Source organism: Cebus imitator, unplaced genomic scaffold (genome assembly GCF_001604975.1).
Source record: "Cebus imitator isolate Cc_AM_T3 unplaced genomic scaffold, Cebus_imitator-1.0 Scaffold291, whole genome shotgun sequence".
NCBI lineage: Eukaryota > Metazoa > Chordata > Mammalia > Primates > Cebidae > Cebus > Cebus imitator.
In genome coordinates, this window is record NW_016107606.1 from 2,966,446 (window position 1) to 2,988,907 (window position 22,462).

The 22,462-nt window shown below is 42.5% G+C and overlaps 1 protein-coding gene, 1 long non-coding RNA gene and 1 other non-coding gene across 3 annotated transcripts in view; 2 read left to right on the plus strand and 1 right to left on the minus strand.

Annotated features, from left to right (window-relative positions):
• The window catches only part of LOC108285117, a 237,462-nt gene that overhangs the window by 28,600 nt on the left and 186,400 nt on the right, over window positions 1-22,462 (plus strand). The window contains exons 4-5 of the long non-coding RNA XR_005195984.1: window positions 12,873-12,993; window positions 19,837-20,057. This is a non-coding gene — a long non-coding RNA (uncharacterized LOC108285117). The remainder of the gene's footprint in view (window positions 1-12,872; window positions 12,994-19,836; window positions 20,058-22,462) is intronic.
• On the minus strand, window positions 1,646-17,850 carry IL12B (interleukin 12B). Its single transcript, XM_037729066.1, has 8 exons — window positions 17,801-17,850; window positions 13,999-14,086; window positions 10,423-10,698; window positions 9,774-9,891; window positions 7,727-7,941; window positions 6,191-6,348; window positions 4,050-4,181; window positions 1,646-3,486 (listed from the first exon to the last, which is right to left on the minus strand). The coding sequence occupies exons 2-7, from the start codon at window positions 14,084-14,086 to the stop codon at window positions 4,050-4,052; spliced, it is 987 nt and encodes a 328-aa protein (XP_037584994.1). The 5' UTR covers window positions 17,801-17,850; the 3' UTR covers window positions 1,646-3,486.
• On the plus strand, window positions 5,505-5,630 carry LOC119467454. The gene has a single exon (XR_005195995.1). It is a non-coding gene; the product is annotated as a U4atac minor spliceosomal RNA (small nuclear RNA).

Genomic DNA, 22,462 nt, shown 5'->3' on the forward strand with positions numbered 1-22,462 from the left:
GTAGCTGGGATTACAACAGTATGCCACCAAGCCCAGCTAATTTTTATATTTATTTTATTTTTTTTTTTGGTAGAGATGGGGTTTTACCATGTTGGCCAGGCTGGTCTTGAACTCCTGCCCTCAGGTGATCTGCCCATCTCAGTCTCCCAAAGTGCTGGGATTACAGGCGTGAGACACTGCACCTGGCCTGGAGTCTTTCTAGCTTGAGTTTTTGCATGGTGGCTTTCATGCTGGTGCAAGGTGTCCTCCGAAGCTTCTCAAGATTTTTTCTGCTTAAGAGAGGAAGAAGGAGGGAAAGGGTGATGCCAGCCATGGCTCTGTCTTTCATCAGAAAAGTCAAAGCCTGTCAGCAACCCTCCCAGCAGAATTTTCTTACATCTCATTGGCAAGAACTGGGTGTTTTGGCTGTGCTGGGCAGCAAAAGTGGCTGAAAAAGTTTTCGCTTAAATTCCCAACATTTAGCACTGAAGAGGGCATTGGGGAGAAAACAGTTGGGAATGAGTATTGATTGGAAAACCAGTAGGCTGTGTCTAACACCTGCTCAAGGCCACATGGTTATGTAACAGGTCTGGTTGGGCATAGAGTCTGCTCCTCTGATTCCCAATCTTGAGATCTTTGGCTTAGACATTTAATACATTTTGTAGTGGTTAGATGTGCAATAAAAGGGACAGTCCTGGAGAATATTTTTAAAGAAGAAAAGCTTTGTGTTGCATGCACTGAAATTAATCGAATGCTAAGAGGTCATGTTGGAAAAGCACTGGGCAGGGTGGGAGCCAGAACATCTGAGCTCTGCCCCAGGCTAGCCTGAAATCTGGGGAAATGTCCCCAGTTCTCAGAGTTTATGAAATGTGATTATTATTATTTTGAGACGGAGTCTCGCTCTGTTACCCAGGCTGAAATACAGTGGCACAATCTCCACTCACGGCAACTTCCGCCTCCTGGATTCAAGTGATTCTCTTGCCTCAGCCTCCATGGGACTACAGGTGCCCGCCACCATGCCAGGCTAATTTTTGTATTTTTAGTAGAAATGGGGTTTTACCATGTTGGTCAGGCTGGTCTTGAACTGCTGACCTCAGGCGATCTGCCTGCCTCGGCCTCCCAAAGTGCTGGGATTACAGATGTGAGCCATTGTGCCTGGCCCCGAAATGTGATTATTTATTTATTTTTTAAAAATCTGGTTAGTGTTGTTCATTAAATGTCCATTAAGTACTTTGGTAACGCTAGATGAAAGACCCTATAGGGGGACAAACACTTGTTATTAACAACCATGTGCTATCAAGTGTGGGCTTATAACACAGGACCATATGCTCCAAAGGTTGGAGTAGAATGATGGAAGTGATCCACCATTTCTCCAGGCCAGGAGCAGAGTGGCATAAGGCTCCAGGGGATACTTGAAATCAAGAAAGCAAACAAACACTCCTATTATAATTACCCTCCCATGGCAAGGAAGCCTGAATGTGCACACTTGGATTTTGGGGATAGCAGGAAATTTGACTGCATCCCCTTGGATCCCATCATTTGCTCATTCCATGGGAAGCACCAAGGGTGCTGGCACCCCCTCTTCTCTGATAAGTCTTCCTGTGTGGTTCTGGGTTACACAGATCCTTCTCTTTTATTCTCACCCCAGGATACCATATATCCTGGACATTTTAGCGTTTAATGGTAGTGAAGTTAACTTTTCATCCTTGTCTCATAAGCAGTGTCAGGAGTGCGCACTGTTTGGGAGATGCAATGCAAGGCTTTTTGAAACTTCCCAACCCCAAGGGCTAGCAGAGGTCCATATGTATTGCAAACCCTCAGTAAATACTAGAGCTGGACCTAAGAGCTGAGATGTCCGTGGCTGTACCAGGTTAGAGTTTTATTTTATGATTCTGGGGAAACTAGTAGTCGATTTCAGGACAAAGGGTGGAAGAAGTGAGAGCATCCACCTGTAAAGAAGGCACAATGCAGTTTGGTGCCCTTACAAAGGATCCTTCCTGGTCAGATTATAGGGACATCCCCTGAGTTCAGAAAGACACTGACTTTGGAAATACTATAAGGGGAAAGAGCAACTCTGCAAAATTTAGAATGGGATCACTCCAAGAAAGGGCAATTCTTAAATGATAGGGGAAAAATGCACCCCTAGTAGACTTGCAAGCAGAATACACAAATCAGCTGAGAAAGCCCAAATTATGATTACAAAGAAGAGTTTTTACTAGTTCAGCCTCAGAATGCAAAAATAAATAAATAAATAAACAGAAAACAGACATAATCACTTTACAGAAAGCACATACGTTACTTAAAATAGCAACTTCATGGAGTAATACTTTCTGGTCATAACTGCATATCAGCTTCGCTCATACTAATGAGAAAGGGATTCCAGATTTTCTCTGCATCTGTCTGCTTCTCACATGGCTGTTAAGAAGCCACCTGCAATTCTGCTGATTTTATGTCCTTAGCCATAACTACTTGTCCTCTCTCTTGAATCTTAAAATCGTTTTGCCTTCCAGACACTTAACGTGTTTTTGTGTCATCCTCATGTGTATTGTAGAGAGGTGGGGGTAAGGACTGCCATTGAAAGCTGAGTTTTAATTTCAATCTTTTTTTTTTTTTTTTTCCCAGACTGGGTATCATTTTGTCACATAGGCTGGAGTGCAGTGATGCAATCAGGGCTCATGATAGCCTTGACACCCTGGGCTCACGTGATCCTCCTGCCTCATCCTCCTGAATAGCTGGGACCACAAGCATGAGCCACCATGCCTGCATAATTTTTAAATTTTTTGTAGGGACGGGGGTCTTGCTATGTTTCCCAGCCTTTTTTTTAGCCCTTTCAAAATTCGGGCATCCAAAGATTAAACTTGCTTAGAAGTGCAAGTGGCCCTAAATTGCTTTATCACCACCACCTCCAGGAAGTCTTCACAGACATGAGAACTAGCATCCCAGCATCTTCTTCTCCAGGATCTTCTCAACAGGTTTGCATCGTCAGGTTTCTATTTAAGTATCTCTTGTGTTCCCATCCATCACTAATATATGATGGCACTGGTATCAGGACACTGTGTTCTTCCCGATTGTCATAAAACAGATGTACTTGCAGCCTTGCTTGAAAAGTTGTCAGTATAAATACAATTAAATTCAAATTTTGCATAATAGGGACTGACCCTGATGGATCAGGTCATGAGAGTATGAAACATTGAATACGTCCTGGCACACAAATGTTAAATCACAGTAACAAATTAATAAATACATAAATTACTTAAATATTTAAATAGCATGAAGGTCCATGACAATTTGAGAGCTGGAAAATCTATACATAAATTAGCTGATTGTTTCAATGGGTATTTAGCATCTAGTTATACAAATACAGCAAAGATATCATTGTGACCCTAAAAAAGTTTTTTTAAGCAAATCAGACAGAAAATATCTTTTTGGGTCAATTCCATTCTGTCTTTAAACATATTGCTTAATATCTTCCAGTTTTCCTTCAAATTTTCTTCCTGGGATTGGAACCTGGAAAAGAATGCCAAAAATCTATATGGGGTGGACATTGCAACAGCAAACTCTTCTTATTTCTCTTAACACATTATCTTGGGCAGTTGGGTTTTGGGGATTTCATGCCAGAAGGCCCAGGTCTTCCTTATGTGGCCTGGAATTTAAGGCCAGAGGCTTTCTTGAGAGTTTTCTTTAAAGAATATCTGATTGTATTAATTCCTTGCTGAAAATCCAGTGGGTTTCAGGGCCCAGGGCCCTCAGAACAACGTTCTTAGTCCTGCAAGCTTGCAAGTCCTCCATGCTCTGCCTCCTGGCTACCTCTCTCTTCTTTGCCTTCCTATTTAGGAAGGCAGAACCCAGGTCTGTTTTCTTTCCTGCAATATCCCTGTGGCCAGCACAGTGTCCTACATAACACAGGCACCAAATAAATATCTGTTCATAAATAAATATGTTTCTGATTCTGGCAACTGGCTGCCGGCCACCCCATCCCCCTTTCCTCCCCAGCACAGCCCCCAATCATATCCCTGCACCCAGGTGCACTAAGCATGGAGGTCTGGGCTGGGCTTTGAGGGCCTGCTCACCTAACTGCAGGGCACAGATGCCCATTCGCTCCAAGATGAGCTATAGTAGCGGTCCTGGGCCTGCACGCTAATGCTGGCATTTTTGCGGCAGATGACCGTGGCTGAGGTCTTGTCCACACAGACTCTGTCTTTCTGCAAAAGAGAAGGAAAGCTTTGAAGGCCCCTTGGCAACACAGTCACAAGGTAAGCCGAGCCTATTTCTGCAATGCATAATCTCCCAAAACAAGCCCATCTTGGTCTTAGGGCACTATGCTTGCAATTCACAAGGGAGTGTGCAGAACTTGCACCACCTACTGGCAGACACTCCAAATACACGTGCAGCTTTTGTACTTTGTAAGCCTTTGAGGGAGAAATCATTTGGCCCAGCTTTCATCTTTCTAGCACAGTTGCCTTAACTGCCTCAAGTACCTATGGCCAGTCACCCAGTCCTGAGCTGATGGTTAGAGAGAGATAGATTTGCTCCAGCTGTCCCTGAGATATTCAGAAATACCATATCCTGATCCTTTCATCAGAAAACTTGCCTTCAATTCCTGGCACTGTGACTTAATAGCTGTGTAACTTCAGGAAAATGTCTCAGGTTCTCTGTGTCTGTTTCCTTACTTATACGTGGGGATAACAATAATGCCTACTTCACAGAATTGTAGAAGTTGAAGGTAAAAATCACGTCAAACTCTTAGCAAGTCTTTAGCATATAGGAAGCACTCACCTATTAATCATACAGATCTTAAATAAGGAAAGTGCTTGTCAAGATGTAAAATAAAATTTAGGTAAATATCTATTCCAGAATAGCCTCCCCACCTATTTTTTTTTTTCCCAGAGAGTAACTAACTCACTGAATTTCTACTACATGCTAAATGCTATGCTAAGTTAAGGCTTTGCCAGTGATTTTAAAAGTGGGGTCAAAGGAGACAAAGAAATGTGTACAAAAGGGCCTCTAGAACCTTGCAATAGGCAAAATAATTCCTTGATGGCAATTATTCCCAACCAATCTTTCCTTAGCATTTGAAAAGGGACTTCTTTCTTAGACTATAAACCCCTCCAAAATGGACACCCATTTTGGAAGGCAAGGAAGCGGGAAAGCCATTGTCTTAGTCTCTATAAGTGTAGACATCCTGTTTAATAAAATAATTTTAATATCTGGAACAGCCAGGAGCTACCCATTTTTTGGGCAATATCTCTTGCATGTTCTATCATTTGTTACATGCACTCAGTTGAAACAACAATTTTAGGTTTCTTGAGCCCAGGTTTCCTATATCAGGATGAATTCTGAGTGCCAAGATCAATGACCAACCAGACCAGAGGTGATAGGCTGGTTAGGTGCGTGGGCTAACTATCCAGCAGGTGGAGTTTGTATCCTGGTTTTGTCATTTCCTAGCTGGGTGACCTTGGGAAAGTCACTTAACCTCCCTGAGTCTTCAATCACTTATGAAATGATTATAATACTACTGGCTACCCACCATCCGTTTCTTGGGGCTAGGCTACTGCCCAGTGAGCACGTAGTGAGGGCAGAGCTGCTGGCACCGACACAAAATTCCTGCATCAGCTACAGCTTTGCTTTACCTTGGCACAGTTTCTGGAAAAAAGGAAAACCTCTTTTCCACAAAAAAGGGAGTTTAAAAAACCAGAATAATACCAGCTGCCTTTGTTGAGTTAATTTTGTAGGTTAAGTGAAATAAACATGGAAAACCCTTGGCACAGTTCCAGTCAAATAGAAAAGTGCTAAAAAAAGTAGTTATGCATCACATAATAACATTTCAGTCAAAGAAGGATCACATATATGACCAGTGGCCCTATGTTGTTATAATATTATATTTTTGCTCTATCTTTTCTGTTTAGATATACAAACTATTATGCTATCATTCCCTATAGCATTCAGTACAAGAGCATGCCATACAGATTTGCAGCCTAGGAGCAATAGTCTATACCATAAAGCCTAGATGTGTAGTAGGCTATATACCATCTAGGTTTGTGTAGGTACATCTTATATGTTTGCACAGTGATGGAACTGCATAACGACAAATTTCTTAGTATTTTAAGTGATACATCGATGTAGTTGTTATTATCATCATTCATCTTCTCACTTTATGGCGGGCCTCCATAAATCTGACCAAGAAATATACTGTCCCTGAATCACTTCTTACCTTTTCTCTCTTGCTCTTTCCCTGGACCTGAACGCAGAATGTCAGGGAGAAGTAGGAATGTGGAGTACTCCACGTGTCAGGGTACTCCCAGCTGACCTCCACTTGCCGAGAATTCTTTAATGGCTTCAGCTGCAAGTTCTTGGGTGGGTCAGGTTTGACTGTGGAAGAGGATAAACACCCTTTATTCTCCGAATAAGACTTCGGAGTTCAGTGGTTTGGCTTCCCATCCCACTCGCACCTTTGACCAGCTGTGAGTCCACTGGATAGTTACTAAGTTCTGTAAGCACCTGGCTGGCAAATGTGAGGCACCTCTGCTGCAGGTGCTCATGCGGGTGCCTCGGGAAGGCCGTTGTTATCAATGGCCACATCTCAGATCCACATTTATTGCAGGATCTGAGAGATGCTCAGAATCCTCATCACTGAAAAGTCAGATGAGACAACCTCTGCTTTAATGGTTATGAGCCATGCATTGAAGGACCACCCTCTCTGTGCTGAATCCCTCCTCACTCTGCACAGAACATGGAACTGAGCTGAGCCTCTCCCTGAGGATGAGATAATAGATTTTCTATTCACTGCCGTTTCTTTTGTCTTTCATAGCTTTTGGTGCTGGCATGTCTTGGAGCAGTTATAGTCAATTGTCTCTATATTCAATTTGCTTGTTTATTCCATAAATACTGAGCACCCATTATGCCTGAAGGATACAGCAGCGAGTTTCACAAAGACTCCTTCCTCAATTAGGTGTTCTAGATAAGGGGAGGGGGAGACATGCTACGGGGTGTGGTTGGGCTCTGCAAGCCTGGCACTGCTCCATGCAAAGATCACGGTTCCTAGCAGGTGCTTCGTAAATATGCTTTCCTCTGTTTTTAACACAACTGACATCTTTCCTTTTGGTGTCAGCTAAATGTCACCTCCTCAGAGAGGCCTTCCTTGGCTACCCTATGTGAACTAGACCCTACCCACCAAGTACAAACCCCCCATAAGTTTTGAAGCTGGTTTTATTAGACTTTATCATGCTGCCTGGTTAATGAATAAATAGCAAAGGAAATGACTTATGGTGAAATCCCCATCAGCCAATTAAAAAAAAATGGTGTCCATTTTGGAGGGCTTTATATTCTGAGAAAGAAGTCCCTTTTCAAATGCTAAGGAAAGATTTGTTGGGAATAATTGCCATTAGTAGGGATGCCCTGGTTCTAAACATGAATATTATGCTTCAGGAGCTCTGGGATTCATCATGGAAACTGTGTGGCAGCCAAATAGAAGTGCAGCAAAGAGCCTGCCTCTTCTAGTGGAGCAGATCCGGATTTGAACTGTTAGCTGTAAGATCCGAGATCTGGGGCAAGTTGCTTAACTTTTATAAGACCCAATTCCTCCTCCTTAAAATGCAGATAATAGTATCTACATCATATATATATTTTTTTGGATGCAGAATAAAAGAGATAATGCTTGTCAACCACCTACCCCAGTGCATGGGGCATTGTGAACATGTGACAAATGGTATCTTTCTTTACGGAGCACATATAATTGTCCAACACTCACTGATGTCCCTGATGAAGAAGCTGCTGGTGTAGTTTTCATACTTGAGCTTGTGAACGGCATCCACCATGACCTCAATGGGCAGCCTCTCCTCAGCGGCTGGGCAGGCACTGTCCTCCTGACACTCCACCGAGTACTCATACTCCTTGCTGTCCCCTCTGACCCTCTCTGCAGAGAGCATAGGTGCTCCGCACATCACCCCTCTGGGGTCAGAAGAGCTGAAGTCAAAGACAGAAATTAGCCTGTGTTATACACTGGGGAGAGGTTTCCTAGTGGTTTTAGCCAGTGAGGCAGGTAAGGCCTCAGCTGTCTGTCTGAGGACACAGTTTCTCCAACTGGGCTGATTTCTACCCAGAAGGTAAGAAACCACCCTCCCCAGGAGAAAGAGCTTAGCTTCAAGAGCACTTATATGTCTCTGGACTAAATGAATATGGAAGTTTTTTTTTTTTTTTTTTTTTAGGCCTAGAGTCCCTGATTATTAAACTCCCTTGTTAAAAACTTAAACTTATTTTTAAAATAATTTTAATTATAAAATCAATACACACTAATTATAAAAGTAAAAATGATAAAGATGCATATAAAGGAAAGAAGTGTGTCTCCTTCATCCTTAACTGCTCTTCCCAGTTAAGGATGGGGAGATTGTTGTGTCTTTCCAGACCTTCCTTTTTCTTTTTCTTTCTCTCTCACTCTTGTTTTTTTAAGAGACAGGGTCTTGCTCTGTCACCCAGGCTGGAATACAGTGGTGGGATCAGACCTCACTGTACCCTCGAACTCCTAGGCTCAAGTGATCCCCTCCCTCTGCCTCCCAAGTAGCTGGGACTACAGGTGTGTGCCACTACACTTACCTAATTTTTTTATTTTTAATGTTTGTTGAGATGGGGGTCTCACTATGTTGCCTAGGCTGGTCTTGAACTCTTGGCCTGAAGCAATAATTCTGCCTCAGCCTCCCAAAAAGCTGAGATTACAGGTGTGAGCCACTTTGCCTGGCCAGAACTTTTCTGATGAATATTCAAGATAACAGTATATCCACATTATATATACAATACACATTGTATATATTATTATCCATATTGTATATCTTCATGTTATATATATATATATCCACTATATATTTTACCTATAAATATACTATAGATTTTATTTTTATGAACTAGGATCAAATTATATACATATGATTATGTAACCATCTTTTTCCCCTCTGAACATATTATGGGGAGCTCTCTGTGGCAAAACATATAGGTTGGGTTATCCATTTCAATGACTGCACATTAAGCTAGAGTAGTGTGTACCATGTTTTATTTAACCATTCCTCTACTGATTACCAAAATAATCACAGTGAACATGTGCATCTATGTCTTTACGCACTTGGAGAAACATTTCTTTAGTAAGCATTTTCCTTTTAAAGATGGGAAAGTGAGACCCCAGTGCTTAATTTACTCAGTGAAATAATGGTAAAGACAGGATGCCTGGGGTTTGCTCCATTATGCCACATTGCTCAGGAACTTAGGTGATGATTAAAGTATGTCACATGGGGGCTAACATATAGGTCTTGTATTTATGGAAATTGCTTTCTTAGGGAAAGTCCAAGTGCATTGGACCAACAGGGAACTTCAGATTAGTGGTGTCAGCAGAAGTAAAAGGAGTTGAGGTGGCCCTGGAAAATTTTGGGAGGCCTCATAGAGTGTTGGAGTCTGGAGCTCTTGTTTTTATTTTTGACTCAAGATACAATTTCAGCAAGTCATTTGTAGCTTTGAATTCTCCTTTTATCCCTTTCTCTGGGGCGATGAGCCTTTAGGAAGCATGGCCAGGCAATTTGGATGAGTGGGTTCAAACATAGCGAAACTATTCTCAGCTTCCAGTAACATCCTGCCCTAACACATATATTTATTCAAACGATTGGCCTAAATCTCCATGTTCTTTCTTCAATGTAGACAAGAAAGGGTGGTTGGAAAAATATGGGTTTAACTTTGCTTTTCCCCTTATCATTAACCGACAGGTCACTGAGAATAATTCTAGCAAAATTCTGAGAAACCAAAGCAGTTTCACTCACCCTCTGCTGCTTTTGACACTGAATGTCAAATCAGTACTGATTGTCGTCAGCCACCAGCAGGTGAAACGTCCAGAATAATTCTTGGCCTTGCATCTTAGAAAGGTCTTATTTTTGGGTTCTGGATTTGAACAAAAATTCAATATTTAGAGTTTTTTCAGAAAGCTTTTGATTGTGATGAATCACAGGTTGCCAGATGGTACAGGGTGAAAGTCTTCCATGTGTTCCCTGTTGGGTAGCTCCGTAAGGATTGGGAGGGTCCCAGTAGGATGCTGATTCTGCAGAGTATACTACACACCTAACACACCTGATAGAGGCATTCATTTTTCCAAGGCTATCACCCCAGTGCAGAGTGATGCACTATTAGTTAATTTCCATTAGCCGTTAAATAATATCACTGTTATTTAAAGAAAACATCAGGCTAAGCATTCAGACTGACCATGAAACTCTCCTAATATAAGATTTTGATGGTTGATCACCCAAAGGGTCCAGGAAAGCAAAGGAAAATGGAGGTTGTGGTGGTTTCAATAAGAGACTTGTGTTAACTCATTAACTACACTTATCGTCACTTGCCTTTCCAATATCTTTTTTTTTTTCTTTAACTCTTATGAGCAAAAGAAAAAATTGATACTATCTGAGGGCATAGAATTACCTTTCTGGTCCTTTAAAATATCAGTGGACCAAACTCCATCTTCCTTTTTGTGAAGCAGCAGAAGCAAATGGTTCAGAGCCTCGCCTCCTTTGTGACAGGTATACTGGCCTGCATCTCCAAACTCTTTGACTTGGATGATCAGTTTTTTTCCAGAGCCTAAGACCTCATTGCTCTCGTCCAAGGTCCAGGTGATACCGTCTTCTTCAGGGGTGTCACAGGTGAGAACCACCATTTCTCCAGGGGCATCCAGGTACCAATCCAATTCTATGACATAAACTGGAATGCACAGAAAGTAGAGAATCAGGCTGTAAGCTCCAGGAACTCTGGGACTGTGTTTTATTAACCCTTTGGGCATTCCCACTGCCTAAACACAACCTTGTTCATAATAAGTGTTTGGCAAATGTTTGCTGAGATGATCTCAGGGCATTAGACCCTGCTTGGGCTCAAGGTCATGGAAAAGAGAAACAAAGCCATTGATTCATTGATTGGAAGGCCACCTTTAATAACCTTTGATTATTTAACAGATGGAAACATCTTAACACACCAAAAACTGCAAACAGCACAAGACTCTTGCCAAAGGTCTGGGGAAGAGAAACTTTCAGCACAATTTCAGTTTCATAGAGAATACAGCAGGGTACAATATTTAGCAGAATCACTTAGTGGTTAAAAGTGCAGGGTGTCAAAAATGACTAACCAGGACTGAAATCCAGTCTCCACTAACCAGCTGGGGGATTTGGAACAAGGTACTTAATTATCGTGAGCCTCAGCTTCCTCATCTGTAAAATTATGATAATAACAGTATCCGCCATACGTTTGATGGAGGATTAAATGAAAAAAAGTATGTAAAGTACTTAGCACAGTGTCTGCCACACAGTAAATTCTGCATTAATTATTGTTATTTATAGACTGAAGAGTCAGCCAACTGTATAGAGAAACTCTCTTAAGAATTTTCCATGGATATTTAAGGATTTAGTTCCCTCTGTTTCAAATTACCAATGGAAATGTTCATTCTCTCTGTATTTGTTTTTTTTTTTTTTTTTTACCTGTCATACACTCTTAGGAAGCAGTCCAATAGATCTTAATCTTCCCATTTTATGAGGTCAAGGGTCTAAGCATGGTCACATCAAGTCAGAAGTGCAAGAGCTACAGCTCCGACCTTCTGTCTCTTGGGCTTTGCAGGGGATGCCTAATCCCAGTGTCTAAACTGGCCTTTGAAGAATGGCTTAGTATAGTATTTCAGAGTGTCATAGCAAATATTCATTCATTTTTTTATCCATGTATAAATTATTAGTTGAATAGAATTGCTTAATGTAGTAGTTCCCAAAGCATGATCAATGAAACACCATCAGCAGCATCACCTGGGGATCAGTCAGAAATGCAGATTCTCAGCTGCTGAATCAGAAACCTTAGGATGGGTTTAGTAGTATGGTTTTTAAGCTCTCCAGATGGTTTTGATGCCTGCTTACGTTTATGAGCCACAGTGGTTAAGAACCTGGATTTTGGAGTGGCAGAGGTCTGGATTTAGAATCAGCTCTAGCCCTTACTCCAGTCTTGTGACCTTTGGCAAGACATTCAGCTACTCTAAGCCTCAGTGTCATCATCTTTAAAATGAAAAAGCCTATTAGCCCTTGCTTTAGAAGGTCAATATGTGGATTACATAAGCTCATTCACATAAGAGCTTAACACAGTGCCCTTACATGCTTTGTATATGGTGGTTCTTGTTTTTGGCCTCTGGATGTAAAGCATCGTAGAATATAAAGTTTTCACTTTACATCAATTGGATTATAAGGACTGAATGGGTAACAAAAATAAGAGGTCAAAAGCGTTTGAGGTCCAACTCTGGGGAAATGATTAGCTGTGCTGACATAAAACCATGTGGCACCTTTGGCTTTTTCTAGTTTTTCTTCTCCCCATGACACCTGAACAGCATAGTTACTTTCCTGTCCCAGCTGAGACTCGGAAGCCCTGGAAGACGTTTGCTCAGTAGCAGGGAAAACAGCTGCAGGAAGAAGGCTGAAGAAGAGCATCAGGAACCTGGTGCTTAGCCTCCCTGCATTGTCTGCCCTCCTAAGTCACACCTCGGAGCATTTCTCACATTGATTTTCTGGAATTTCTGTGGCTTACCAAATCAGAAGTCACTAAGGGGTTAAATATGTCAGGGCCAAGGTTCCTGAGCTCACCAAAAATCCCAGGGTTGGAAGGGATCTGGCATATTTCCCTGGCTCACGCCTTTGCTTTTACTTAAGAGAGTGTTAAAACCTCTCAAACCCTCATGGAGAAGGGGTGGCTGGATTGCTGTCTTCCCAAAATTCTTGAGAAGAGAGAAGTGGTCCCACATTTCTTTCAGGTACCCATTTCAAGACTGTACTCTCCAGAATATCAAAAGATTATTTCTGATCATCAGCTGAAATATTTTCATCCTTAATTTATGCCCATTTCCTCTTATTCAGCTCTACAAAGACCCAGGAAAAAATTACTTCATGTCCCTGTAAAAACTTTTTCACAAACTTAAGTGCACCGGCTTTGAAATGAGACAGAATTGGGATCAAGTCCATGTTCCACCCTTACCAGGTATGTGACATTGGGCAAGTTACTTAATTTCTCTAGCCTCAGTTTCTAACAACTGTAAAATGGGATAAAGATGGTCTCTATTTCATATGGTTCTTGTGAGAATTAAGCGAGATACTGCACTTAATAAACATTATTATTATTATACAACTAAAGACAGTATTTGCAAACATTATGATGTTGGCTTCAGGGAGAAACATCTGAGGGTCTTTCAGGTGCAGCCAACAATCAGAATGCACATTTACTGAGTGTGAGATACTAGAAGGATAGGCAGAACCCCTTATTTTACCGTTAACTATTCTATAAGTGTAATAATTTTTATTGATCATTGGGGTAATAAATAGTATCTCTGGAATCATGAGAGATATTATTTTAAACAACAAAAATAGTAATACTAGCTGATATTTACTTTCACTTTACTATCTGTTGAGTTGTATTCTGCATTCATTAACTCATTAAATAACCCATGTAGTAGGTGTCTACTTTGTAATAGCCAGTTTACAGTTGAGGAAATTCAGGATCAGAGGTGGCCTAGCTCAAAGTCACATAACCAGTAATTGACAGACCTAGGATTTGAACCCAAGTCAATGTGAGTCTGAATCCTGTGCTTCTTCCAAAGTGACTGGTCAGAGATAAGTCATCACAGTGCCAACTGAGGGAGCAGTATCATGTGGTAGAATGAGAAATGAACACAGTTGTTCTACTTTGCAAATCCTCCACTTTGGAATTTTAATTGTGTGAAACAGCTGGTTTTTAGTAATACTGGAAAATTTCATATCTCTTTTCCCATCATAGTGTACCAGTGGCATCCAAGGTGAAAACCAAATAATATAGATACTATCAAGTTAGAAGAAGGAGATATGGCATTGCATTTTCCCAGAGTGATGGCTTTCTCTAGGAGGACCCAGTGCATGGTTGCCCATTTCAGTTTGATTTCCCACCAGTGGCTGCCCAAGAGTCCTAGCTTAGAAGTGGGGCCTCCAGAGAGAAGAATGAGAGGGTGGTTACCATCTTTCTTCAGTTCCCATATGGCCACGAGGGGAGATGCTAGCAAAACCAGGGAAAACCAAGAGATGAAAAACCGCTGGTGGCACATCTATAAGAAGGGAGAGAAGCAGGGGGAAGAGAAGGGGAAAAGAGAAGGAAGAGGAAGGAAAAAGAGAAGAAAAAATGTTAATAATTCTTGTTAGCTTTGTGAACCATATACGCATATTAGCTATTTTTTTTAAAATAAAATCTTGATTCTCCCCTTTCTTCTCCATACTGTCAAGCAAATACTAAGCAAATCACAGGAGTTCTGTGACAGTCTCTCGGGAAGAACATCTCCAAATAGAGAACCACAGGCTATCTGGGGCTCTGGAGCTGAAAGAGACCTAAGGCAAACTGTCTGATACAATCCTCTTATTTTTAAGATAAGAAACCTAAAACTTAGAGAAGGAATGTGACTTTCTGGATCAACATCTAGCAGTTGTTTACTTAATGCTTACTGCATAAAGAACACTGGGCTAGAAGCAGTTGAGAGAGAGAAAAAAGGGCTTACCTGGATTCCGCTTCCTAGGAGCAAATACTTTTACTCAATGAATATTTATGAAGTCAGTGTGTTAAATATCTCCCCTCCAGCTGGGGAGATAAGCCACACATGTGTATCACTGCAGCACAAGGCAGTGTGTGCTGGGAAACTCAGAGCTGAAGGACTTGGGTTAGGGACAGGAAAGGTGATACAGAGGTGAACCTTCAAGGTCTGGCAACAACCTGGTCGCCAGTCCTTGCTGTAGGCGTTCAGCTTCTCTTGTTTAGATGACAATTTTTCCAAGTTTAAACATTACTCTCTCCCACATAGAGAACCTAGTGGTTCTAAAATTTGAGTGACTGTCAGGATAGCCTGGAAGCATTGCTACAACAGACGGCTAAGTCTCGCCCCCAGAGAGACTGTTTCAGCAGGGCTGAGGGCCTGACAATAGGCATTTCTAGAAAGTTTCCAGGTGAAGAAGATGCTGCTGGTATTGGGACCACACCTTGAGAACCAGTGGTTTACCCCATGTTCAGGGTCTAGAACCCCTGAAAATCAAGGTGCTCATTGGGAAAAGACCATAATATATTGATATATCCACCATGAAATAATGAAATGCATAATTTTGTGCTAAATCAGCCACCATCTGATATAGAAACCATTCTAGGTTATTATCCAGGGTTTGCGAAAATCTTCATATTGCAAAAATTACATGCCACTTACGAATGAGGTAGAGATGATTATTGAAACATTCTGAAACAGCTCCATTCACCTTGCAGAACACCCATGGTCTGGAGGATAACATGCGTTCCGAAACTACTGTTTTATGAAGGGCAATGCTCAACTGTTTCAGTCAAATACCTTAAAAGTGAGCATTCCTGGGTTGGGTGACTGAATATTGACAAATCACAGCTTTGTCAGAACTGCTGCTAACCCTAGGGGGACCTTGCTGTGTACCTCATTCCCTTATTATAAATTTGTGAGTGGCAGAAACAGGACTAGAAGTCAAGCCTTCTTGCATACTGCTCAGTGCTGTCACCACAGCATGGGGTTTTAGGGGCGTGGTTATCTCTTGAGTCTAGGTTATGACTGTGGCAAAGTACTAGCTGGCACAGAGCACTGGTTAGTACAGTCACAGGCTTGAAGTTAAACAGACATAGCTTGGATTTTGGTCCCACCACTCATTTGCTGTGTAATGTTGGCCAAGTCATTCTCTGAGCCCCAGTCTCTTCATCTATAAAATGGACGTAATACTTATCTCAGAGGTTTGTTGGGAAAGGCAACAAGATAACATTATAGAAGGCAAGCAATAACATATTAGCTTGAACCTAAAGAAAGAGGTAAGGGAACAATTTTATATCTCTGTGTTTTATAAACCATGGATAGTCAAAAAGTCATTCCAGGCTGGAGGGAAATGCCCACAGAGGTACTATAATTACATGGGCCTGTAAAACCCAGAGGCTGGCACACTGGAAGGGAAACAGTAGAGATTCCTGGCATCTCCTGGTGATTCCTTTACGCCCACTTATGCTAGGGTTTTCCCACAGGCTGTGCTCAGCAATTCCTCTGTGTGCCTCAGATGCATTTGACAATCTCAGGTGAACTGCACTTCAGGGTCAAGGAAACTCTGGCCATGGTTCTGAGAAACACCTCTCACTTTAGTATCACCTACATTTGAGACCGCAAAGTGCTGTCCAGGAGAGGAGATGGTGGTGGGTCACCTCCTTTGGCTCTCTGGCCCATCAGCTGATTCTAGGGAGCTCTAGCCCTCAGCCCACATTTCCTCAGCATGGTAAATTTGAGAGTCTTGAGGATTAAAACAAATTTTTGTGTATGTAATTTCATAAGTTTTTCTAAACTCTTCAAACCCTTGCATGAAGACAAAGGGACCCTATGTTAGGTTCTCCTACTTCCTGGGGTAAGCTAAGGGCTTCCCAACACTGGTGCCAACATCTGCATGCCAATGACACTTGGGTGGGCATCTCTTTTTCAAATTTTATTTTTTTTGTTACTTTTAATTAGAAAAGGGAGTTATTATTAAAGAATAAAAAGATATAGTCACTGATGCCATGGGTGGCATATGCAAAGAGGCCCAGTTTGAGGGCCAGGCCGACTTCTAGAAACATCATCCCAGCTATTTCACGAATTAGCTGTGTGACCCTGGGTGAGTCACTTGGCCTCTTTAAGCTTCACACCCTTGATCTGTAAAATGGGCATGCTACTGTGGTAAGGAGTTAGTGACATAATTCACATAAAGTATCATGGTGCCTGGATGAAGTCAGGACCCACCATTTGCTCCCCTCCTTCCACAGCATTACTGCAATGGCAACACTGCAGTTACTTCTTTACTGTTTGTCTTCTCCACCACACTGAGTGAACTCTCTCATGCCACGGATCATGTTTATCTTGTTTCGTACTTTATCCCCAGAGTCCAGCACAGAGGGATTCCATGACTTATCAGTAGAATGAGGAAACATACAGAAATCATACAATTTCAGATTCCAGTAAAATTAACTCTAAGAGGTTACCCACATTCCCTCTAGTATCTTGAAATTCCTTGTTTTGAAAAGTGGGTCATCACCTGGGGTTTAGTAATCCCTTTGTTAAAATGACATTTAACCTGGCCATGTTGTTGCACACAATTTTACCTGGGCAAGTACCAGATACCGGTACAGTAAAGGTTATCTTTTTTTTTCCCCTTCTCACAGATTTAAAAACTCTTCAGGAAGTAATAAGAGCTTTTCATTTTTTAAATGGGCCAAAGTTAATCCACAAGAATGGGGAACACAGTTATCAATTTGTTTTATATCACAACTGACAACCAAGACCATCACAAATACGGGAGCAAGTCTGATTTGTAACATTGTTATAAGGTATAATTGTGAATTCAGTTACTCTAAAGAATACATGAAAGGCTTTAAATTTCAACAGTAAGGCAGGCATCACTCACTTTAGCTCTGTACAATCCTTTAACTGATGGGAATTAATATTTAGGAATATACTTGTATACATCACTATATACCATTTCAAAATAAGATAAACCTTTCCATAAAATATGCATATGCTCACAAATCTTGCTATACAATTATTATTAGTTGGCTTTTAAAATGAACACTGTACGTCAGTCCCCAAAGTACTGAGTTTTCACAAAATTCCAGCAGGTGACTCACCAGGGGTGCTTCCAGCAATCCACTGACTCCATGCTGCCAGGTGCAAGGGTAGCACACTAATGGTTTCTACACCTGGACAGCTGCAGGCCCACACAGAGGGAAGGGAGGCAGGGGCTTGGGAAGAACTTACCTCGCTCTGGGTAGGATGCAGACTCCAATGGCCCTGAAATAGATGTTGTTTCTTCTGCTGCTGTTGCTTCTACTGGAGCTTATATACTCTGCTCCCTCCAAGCTTTCGGATGGAAACTGACTTGCCAAATTGCAACATTGAACACAACTCTCAAAACCTTTTGGGAAAATTTCAAGAAGTTCCTTTTCTCTCTCTCTCTCTCTCTCTCTGTGCATTAATAATGATGAGGGAAAGTAGACATCAAAACTAAGTAATGAAATAAGAGGAAATGACTTTTGGGCGGGGGAAAAGGGAAGGAGATGGGGATACTCATTTGGGTTTACATCATGGCCAAGGTGCTTAGAGACAGCACTAGGCAGCCTGCCTGGGTTCCACAGATCAGGGAAGAAGGAAGGCCAATGAGGAGTCAGATAGGAGGAGGAGTTCATGTCAGGATGGAGCAACTGTATGCCCCAGGGCTTAAAAGCAAAATCCTGGTTCTTCCCAAGTCAGAGGGGATGAGATGAAGGGCAAAGGGTTTAATACATCTGGAGCACCTTTCTTCACATTATTCCTTTAATTTCAGAAACATACTATTTACCACCTATCTTGGCTCCATGCACCTCTTCCCCCATTCCTCGAGTGTGCACACACACGCGCGCACATACACACACCCATGCACATTCATACAAACACAACCCTGGGGAGATGATAAAACTGCATTTTACCTCTAATAACACTCAAATATGTGCGGAGATACATCCTGTGCTCATAGGGGCAGATGAGAGCAGAAAGTAAAATATCCTCAGGGAGGTACACAGACAACCACACTCAAGGCGCACGCCCTTGGGCACCCAGACTACATCTTCACTTCATTTGCACACCAATCTATGGTCCTAGGAGCTCCGCGCAGATGCACAGGATTAGCAGAATAAATCTCTCCTGGTGGAAGCACACACAGACAGATGCGGGCCGTCCCCAGAGTCGCCGGCAGAGGGCGCTGCGAGGCGGTGCCCGCGCCCCGGAACCTAACCGCGTGCGTCCACTTCTCCATCCCAAGCTCTCGATTCCGGCCCCCTGGGCGGGGTACGTTCCTGGGGCGGGAGCGGGGACCAGGCGGGTTTCAGGCGGGGGCAGATTTCTGGGCTAACTTTCCTCGCCTAGCGGGGGAAGGGGGAAATGGGAAACCCAGGCGAGAGCCCGGAGCTTCCCAGCCGCACACTTCCTCCAGAGCGCTGGCCACCAAGCCAGCAGTCCCACTTGGTTATCCGACCTTGTGCTCTGGCGGGGGGGCGGAGACCTTATCTCCAGCTCAGAGCGCCTCCTCCCATCCCCTGTGTCCTCTAGGCCTCCCCAGACTTTGCCTCTTAGACTTCCAGTGAAACAAGTTTTGTATCCATGATATACTATTAGGTGGACAAAGCATGTTGCAGGGTATGTTGGTTGTACGATACCTTTTGTGGGATGTTTGTGTGTGTGTGTGTGTGTGTGTGTGTGTGTGTGTAAATGCACCAGAACCTTTCACAGCTGGTATCTCAGGCATGTGTAACAACTGGGGGCGGGACTTTTTGTAAACATGTATTAATTTCCTCCAAACAAATCGCTAAAGTGTACTGAACAGAAAACTTTATGTGAAATTGATGTGATGTAGTTTCACTAATTTATTTACAGTGGCTGCACCACCACAGATGAGTCCTTGTGCCACCCCAATAAATAAATACATGTATAAAATAAGACAAGTTTCAAAACGACACAAATATTTTATTCATGTGTTCATAAAACATCTTCAGTGTTCACTTCCTCCAGGGACAAGTGGTAGGGATTTAAGAGCAAGGGCTCTGGAGTTAGGAAGCTGGATACCTACACCTGCAAGTTACTTACCTTCGGTAAGCCTCAGTTCCTCACATCTTTAAAATGGAGTTAATAATAGTACCTGATCATAGGACTGGTGTGAAGATCAATGAGATATGATGGGATGCAGTTAGAGCAGCATTCTGGCTAAATGTTTAATGAATGGCTGCTTATACTTATTTATTTTTTATCCTGTCATGTCCCAGAAGGTCTTTTGGTTGCTCACAAGGGGACATCAAAGATGACAGAAAGGAGTGGAAGAAGACGGAGAGAATCAATGTGAGGAGCCGGGAACAGGGTTCTGAATTGTCCTTCCACAGTGAAATCACTTGGCTATAGCTGAGCCACGGATTTGACTCTGAGCATCTAGGATGAGAAAGAGGAACTGGCATCTGTCCATCTCTGCCCCATGGGACTGACTGTTTTGGTAAGTCCAGTTCACACACGGAGGAAGCAGTTCTTGTACTTTATCTGCATATAATAACAAAATTCAGGTTCTTGGGGCTGAAGCTCAGAAATTGTGATTCAGATCTGGAATCGGGCTCGGAACCTGCATTTTAACAATGGAGGTTCTAATGTGGTCACTGGCAGGTTGTTCTAATGTGGGGACCACAGCCCATTCTCTGAGGCAGGCTGTACACTTGTGCTTCATTGCCTGGAGATACATCCTGCGCTTCACTCATCTCTGGACACCCCGCATGGTCAGCCAGCATACTGCTAATATCAGCCAAATGCCCACTGACCTGATTTTGGAGAAGAGGTTTATCAACATGTTCCACTTCACAATTCAGACCCTGACCCTAGGCAAACTGAACCAATACCCATAGCTTTCTATGGCTCACCCTGTGGGAGAGGAAGGTCTGCTGACAAACAGAGGACATGCTGAGCTGCAAGGTTAATGTGACTGATAATTAAGCTGTGAGATGGAGGCAACCCCCTAAAAACCAAAAATAACCTAAAGAATTTTTTTGGCCACAAAAACGTATTTTCTCCTAGAAGAATGCTTTGATCATCTAGTATACATTTCAAATAAAGGGGAAGCCATGTGTACTCATAAAAATTAAAATGTTTAGAAAATGACATAAGCAATACCTACTATTGTACAAATGTACATAGAATACAATGTTGAAAGCCTGATTCCTGTGGCTTCCAGAGTAACCATTGCCAACATTCCTGCAGCGCTTCTCAGTGCTTCTCTATGTATTTACATCTATCTGGCTACATAAATGAGATCATACTACACATTATTCTGCAAATTGCTCTTTTCCTGCAACTGTCTGTTTTATATTCAACTGCTTGCAGTGACTTGCTAGAGGTCACTTGAACAGATTTCACATCTGCATCAATTAGTTTACCCTGGGCTTAGTTTTCCAAGGACATCTGGAGTTCCAGGCATCAATCCACTAAGGACTGATAACATTCTAGATAAGAAAAGACTATCTTTTCCTGTTTGTCTCTCTTAGGAGCAAATAATTTGCCCTAGAGGCTCCCATAGCAGTTTCCTGAAGTCTCACTTGTCACCTACCTATATACCACTCCCTGGCAAGGAGAATGAACTTATTACAAGGAAAATGATAGGCAAGGCAGGTTCACCCTACTAGGTGGAAACTGGTAGGCCATTGAGAGTCAGGAAACCACCCTCACAGGGTTGACAAGAATTGCATGCTGGGTTCTGGACAGAAATATAGTTATAATTCAGCATTAATGAGGCTGCACCTTGGCCCATTTCTGTGTGGCTCCAAGTCACATAGCACTAGATCCGAATCATTCCGATAGACAGGATTTCTGATGTTAGGGTCATAAGACTGTGTAGGAATTGATTTGCATCCCTATTTTCCTTTAGATAGGACGTCTGATATTACAATCATAATGCTTTTGTTTAAGAATCACTTAAGTCGTTTTTCATGTCCCCAGTTCTACCACATTTCAGTTTGAAAACCCCCACAAAGAGAGGGGATCAGCATAAAAATACAGCTTCATCTTGTCGCATGACTTTGCCCTGCACTCTTTAACCAGTCAGCCATCTCCAACACGTTGGCCCACTCCAAAACTCTTAAAAACCCTAGCCCCAAATGCCACAAGGAGATAGATTTAAAGTTTCTTCCTGTCTCCTCATTCGGTGACCCTGCGATTAAACCTCTTACTCTTCTGCATCCTGGCCTCTCAGCGTATTGACTTGCTTTGTGCAATGGGCAATGAACCTATTATAGATACAGTCACATGTGTCTGTTAGGTGAGCCCAAGGGATTTGTGCGGTCAGTGAAGTGCAGAAATAGGGCAATTGTAAGGATGATGAAAACTAAGCCTTCTTCCCCTGAGAGGGTCAGTTGCTTTTGAAGGGACACTTCTAGCCTAGGGGCAAAGGAAGTAGCTTCTACCTCTTGCCTCAGAGATAAATGCTCTTACCGAAAAAAGAGTGAAAGTGTTACAGTAGATAGCTAGTCAGACAGGAGCAGGGCAGAAGAGGGTCCCCCCATCCCTGCCCATCACCACCAGGAATGTCAGACAACCATCAGGTGAGGGTCAGATGATTATTAAACTGTCTCTCTAAAATAACAATTGGCCACTGCTGGTACAAGGAAGAGGCATTAGATAAAATTAGATTAAAAACACCTGAAGGCCGGGCGCGGTGGCTCACGCCTGTAATCCCAGCACTTTGGGAGGCCGAGGCGGGTGGATCACGAGGTCAAGAGATCGAGACCATCCTGGTCAACATGATGAAACCCTGTCTCTACTAAAAATACAAAAAATTAGCTGGGCATGGTGGCGTGTGCCTGTAATCCCAGCTACTCAGGAGGTTGAGGCAGGAGAATTGCCTGAACCCAGGAGGCG